This window comes from Choristoneura fumiferana, chromosome 5, assembly GCF_025370935.1.
Source record: "Choristoneura fumiferana chromosome 5, NRCan_CFum_1, whole genome shotgun sequence".
Classification (NCBI taxonomy): domain Eukaryota; kingdom Metazoa; phylum Arthropoda; class Insecta; order Lepidoptera; family Tortricidae; genus Choristoneura; species Choristoneura fumiferana.
The window spans coordinates 21,321,649-21,327,648 of record NC_133476.1 but is presented as its reverse complement, the minus strand read 5'-3'; the positions used below and the strand labels follow the sequence as shown (position 1 = coordinate 21,327,648).

The 6,000-nt window shown below is 37.9% G+C and overlaps 1 protein-coding gene across 1 annotated transcript; it reads left to right on the top strand.

Moving 5' to 3' along the window:
- Positions 1–2,937: 2,937 nt before the first annotated feature.
- On the top strand, positions 2,938–4,027 carry LOC141427854 (carbonyl reductase [NADPH] 3-like). Its single transcript, XM_074087443.1, has one exon. It carries the CDS (start codon positions 2,966–2,968, stop codon positions 3,797–3,799), a length of 834 nt encoding a protein of 277 aa, XP_073943544.1. The 5' UTR covers positions 2,938–2,965; the 3' UTR covers positions 3,800–4,027.
- Positions 4,028–6,000: the final 1,973 nt, after the last annotated feature.

Here is a 6,000-nt window from a genome sequence, read left to right as displayed (position 1 = left end):
AAACTAAATGAATCACCACATCAAACGAGAAATTAAATGCATCCTTTTACTTTGCTACTTCGCTGCTATCTTTCATCCATCATTCTCCATCTTGGCCTACATACATCCCACTGCTGAACACAGACTTCTTAAAGTGAGAGGGCTTGGGCTTTAGTTCCCACGCAGGCCCAGTATGGAACGGGAACTTCACATAAACCACTGAATTTCTTCGCAGATTTGTGCAGGATTCCTATATAATTTCCTATATATTTTGAAGAAAAATTTAGATAAACTCAGAAATGCGAGCCGAGCCTCGAACCCGCGACCCTTTGCTTGAGAGGCAATAAGCCAAACTAAGCTACCACGTTTATTGACACTGGTCAGTTTGTTTAAAAAAATTGAAGTACCCTTAAAGGTAGCCTACGTGGTAGCTATTCTTGGTTTGGATAGGTTTTAACTAAATGTAAACAAACTTCAGCTGCCAGATTTGATACATTCAATGATTTAAAACATTTTACGTGTATTTCGTTCAATACAGAAATGTAAATGTTTAAATACTTAGTTTAATGGGGGAATTTCAACGTTTAAGACACCAATTGAAGTTGTTTACATTTAGCTAAATACCTATCCAAACCAAGTATAGTTAGCCTATTCTTCCACAGGGAGCTGCGCAAAGGAAGCTACGGGCAAAATATTCATAAGAAGTGCCATGAAAAGCACCGAATGTAAAATTCTAGTAGGTACGTTTGCATGCACGATTGCATTTTGCACAGAATGTGTTCATCGTATATCCAAGTCAAGGTTCATGCAAGAGAATTATCCAACGTCTGGCAACCCTCGCAAACACCTTAAAGTACAGCCCCGCGCACTAATGACGCAAGTTTTTCTATTTAGAACTTAGCCGAGACACCAGCGCCCTCTGATGGATAGCGAACAACTTATTTATATCACGTAGATTGTCATTTATTTTTAATCAAATAGCTGGCAAGCGAGCATGCGGTTACCTGATGGTAATCGATCACCACTACCCATGGACACCTACAGCATTATTAAGACTGACGGCCTTAAGGGGACGGGGATAGAGGAGGGGGAAGGGGGAGAGGAGTTGGGCCTCCGGATCTCCCGTACGAAACACAGTAGCAAAACTACTATTTCACGCCGGTGGTGTTCTGTGGGAGTGTGGTACTAACCCGGTCGAGCCGGCCCATTCGTACTGCAGCCAGCAAGTGGTTACAGTACAGTACAGTACCTACCACATGTATATGTACTGGCAGATAGTACTTGAACCTATTTAACTTTGTTATAATACCGTGCATACCTGACTTTACAAGGAGTCAATCAATAAAGGCATTAACTAAAACTAAGCAATAAAAAATACCTTCATTATTTCCAGCAATATCCGTGTGTTTTGGGTGTTACAAGTTAGTACTTCTACTTGTCAATCAGAACTGTCAGAAATATGACCAGTATTAAATTATCTAAATTCATGCAACCTTGCTAAGATGTCTAAGTACTTACCTTAGTTGCATTTTGTAATTTGCCTAGTCAACAAACTACTAAAAAAATTACATACTTCGGTTTTATAAATAACACCCTATATATTATAATTCTGATGTCGTGGGATTCTGATATGAAATGAATGTGATGTTTTCCGAAACAAAAGGAAACAAAACCTATCCCACGTCGACTTACTGATCATAATGACGAAAATAAATTTCTTAGAAATGTCTTTCCACCTACATTTTACCAAAGTATCAAAACACAATCACACTTGACCTAAATCCGCAATCTATTCCAACATTACAATTTCGCAATTGACATCAGCGCCCTCTCTGGGTCGTGCGTAAAAGTAGATTGAAAAATACGCAACACCACAGTACAGATTCGAAAGGCGCCATAAATATTTATAGACTCCTTTGAACTGAGTTCGCGTATCGTAACTGGATATGACCTATAAATAAGTTTTGTAAATCCGTATTGTATATGTGAGTGTATCAGTATATCATGTTTTAGAAAATATCTCTTTGCAGATTTTGTTTACGATGTCACGCCGTTTTTAGGGGCATCATGTTTGATTGAAGTTAACTTTTATGTCACAAAAAGTTCAGTTAGCGTCGAAATTTGAAGTCGATAAGATACTTAAATAAATACTTGCAGAATACTTATATTAAGTAATAAAAATCGGCCAAGAGCGTGTCGGACACGCCCGAAATAGGGTTCCGTAGCGATTACGAAATAATTAAGTTAATTTTTCTTGAAGACCACTTAATATAGAAAGAAAGAAAAACACTTATTCGTGACATTTAAAAAGCAAAGCAAAGCAAAAGCAAAGTTTAAGTATATTCTAACTACTATCACTAAGTATTTTCAACTTACATTAGTACTTGCTGATCAATAATTACATATATAATTATAGAACTACTATTCTAGTACTATTGCTCAAGTAATTTTGAAATTTAGTTTACTATTTTTATACTAAGTAGTAAGCAACCAAAAAGTACACAACAGCAATGTAATCTTGATAATGACCGATTGTGCTACCGCAAACACGTTAGATAATCTAAAAGTAATTTAAAATCCAACTCGATAAACGTAAGGAGTGATTGAAAACGCTTATTAATGGCGATAAGCGATATAGGTTAATCTTGTAGGAATGTGTTATCTAGCAACCGTGTTACGCAACTTTTTGGGAAACCTTAACCTTAAATGTTAAAATCTATTATAAAATATACGGTATTTTTTAAAATAAGTCTTGAATCTTGGCCAGCACCTGAAAATTGTATCAATTTTATAATCCACATCAATTTCCTCAGCTGTCAATATATCCACTCCAAATTTTCCTCCAGCATCACATCATCTTATCTCTTTATCGAACGCTGAAAAACGTTATCATATTTGTACAATGCGGTCACCTGTCAGCGGTGATAGCGCTGGGATCCGATGGCCTGCTGATAACAGCGATAACGCCGCACACACCGCAGCCACTATGAGCAACGTAGCCGTGGTTGTCGCAGCGGACAGCAACCTCGGCTACCAAGTATTAAAAAATCTCACAACAACGTACCACGGCAAAGTCTACTTCACAACAGAAGACGAAACCACTGGGTACAACATACTACGGAACCTAGAGAAAAATGGAGCACAACTGCACTATTATCGCATGGATATAACTTATACGAAAAGCATAATAAACTTCAGACATCACATACAAGATCAAGAAGAAAGGGTAGACCTGTTAATAAACAATACGGACTATGTGCAAACTGAGAAGAAATTATCACATTCGGAGAAAGTAAGAAGAACATTAAGTGTTAACTTTTATGGATACATAAATTTTGGAAAGTTGATATACCCTTTATTGAATGAAAACGCGAAAGTTGTGAATGTATCTGGTCCAGCTGGTTTGTTAGCGACGATAGAGAATGAAGCTATAAGACGGAGGATAAGTGATCCCAATTTAAGCGAAGACGAGTTAGTAGCTGTTATGCAAGATTATGAAGAGGCGTGTAGACGAGGTATAGAGAAGACTGAAGGATGGGGTTTAAATGTGCAAGCGGTAAGCAAAGTAGCTTTGAACGCTGTCACGTTTTTGCAACACAGAGAATGGAGCTGCAAAGGAATTGTGATCAACTGTGTCAACCCTGGCAGTCTGAATAGTAAGGACAACAGGAAAACAGCAAAAGTATTCCAAGAAGGTGCCAAAGCTATTTTATATTTAGCACTAGAAGCGCCGCTTTCAATCAAGGGCAATTTCGTGTGGTCCAATTATTCTGTCATAGAGTGGAACTGTGACCCTTACGTAGAAGTGACTACAGTGTAAATGATCTATATATGAAAAGTGATAAAAACAAGTGTTGTTATCACATTTTCTTCTTGTTAGATTCGAATGCCGCATTTGTGTTTAGCGGAATAGCTCTCCACGTGACCTTTAGAGATGATCCTAATTTAAAGATTTCTGTATTTCGACTATTCCAGCCACATTTTCTTGTTCGCTAGTAACGATGTAAGTTTTGAATGATTAAACTCGAACAATAAACCTGAGCTTGTACATCAATTTACCTTCATTAAAAGTTACTGAATACTCAGACAATGGCTGTTCTAAATTATGTTTAGTGCGCAGAAATCCTTTCCATCGCCAATATTAGTTTCGAGGTCGTAATTTACCTTGAGTTTACATTTATTTGTCCTTTAAGTAGGACGTTATTGAGTAGCATTTAAGTGTGTCTATAAACTTAATAAAGTACCAATGGTATGACTCTTACCTTGTCGTCATTGCAAAAGCTTATGTGCAGTTAAATTTATGACTCGGGAAAGTATTCACCGTAACAGTTTCTACTAAGTCCCTTCATGTACTATAAAAATGACAAAGTGTAAGAACTTTTGACCTTTCCTTCATTCGAAAGAGCTTTACTGGTAACATTATGCAGTTATTTATGACAAATGGTGGATATTTATGTAAGTAGGTATCTATTCAATTTTTACGAGTAGCTCACTCTATAGGACGCATTTGTTTAATGTATAAAGTTCAAGTGTTTTTTTTTCGATTCATCATCCCAGCCTATATATACGTCCCACTGCTGGGCACAGGTCTCCTCTCAGAACAAGAGGGCTTGGGCCATAGTTCCCACGTGGGCCCAGTGCGGATTGGGAACTTCACACGCACCATTGAATTGCTTCGCAGGTGTTTGTGCAGGTTTCCTCACGATGTTGTCCTTCACCGCAAAGCTCGTTTTTTTCGATTAATGGCGGTATTTATACGGCACGTGCGCATAAACCATTTGATCTGGTAGTCGAATTAAAATTCTGGGATTAAACTAATTTCCCATGGGAAGTTTCAAAATCACATAGTGACCTTCATTTACGTTGCATGACGTCAGCGGTGAATGTCGTCTATGTGATATTGTATTGTACCTACATGTACGGCTATCTGTAACTAGGTATTTTAGCGTGAAGAAATAAGAATCATAAACACACATTTCACGCACACACGCATATACAGAATACATGAAACATAGGTAATTCAAACATGCAATGACATACGCAAAGATGGACTACGTACAACAAAGTTTTTCCCTTACAACAAGCATCTTTTTTAACAAAAGGTAAAGGCGTTTGTATTAGGAATTCGGGCAGCGGATCCTGTCCAATCGCCGCAGTTCGCCGGCAGGACTTAAAAGGATTAAATTGTTAAATTGCAATTGGAGACGGTGACGGAACACGACCCAATCTGGGGGCTATTGCAATGCCAATTTATTTTTTGTTGTTGCTATGCGCTGTGATACGGTTCTAAAGGCGAAGACAAAACGGCCAGTTCTTCGAGTAATACTCCGCCGATTGCCACTTCAATTTGGTAATTAGATAGTTTCTTGAGTACAGTCACCAGCATTAATATCTGCCACAGCGGAGCGTGCAAAAATATCTGACACGTCCTTCCGGCCCTAGAAAGAGAGTCGTATCAGATATTTATGCACGCTTGTTGTGTCAGATATTGGTGCTGGTGACTGTACAAAGAATACCTACTATCCTTTTTAGTCCGTCAGTTCATCAAATATTGGATACTCATTTTTATTTTGTCAATCAAACAATAAATGACAGAGATGAAGCGCATTGAAATTAAGAAATAGGAGCCAGTAACGTCACTAAGTAAAAAATGTCCAAGGGCATAAATAATATGTACGTTACCAAAACGTGAACAATATCTAAACACCTTTATGCCACTAAATATAAGGTCGATGTATAAGTACTCATATTTAACGCTATGGCTGTATAGATATTCATGTCCTCGACTGTACGTAGGTGTGACGTCACACGGAACTTTAACTGGCCATAACATAATATCGTCATCATTTTTGTTTGATTGACAAAAGAAACAAAGCAGCATTTCCACCAATAATATGCGGGGAATATGTTTTTCATTAACCAATAGAAACGCTTCATCTAGCCATCCTCGCTACGCTCAGCTGTTTCCAGCAGAGAGAGATGTGCTGTGCGAGGATATTTAAATTAAGCGTTTCTATTGGT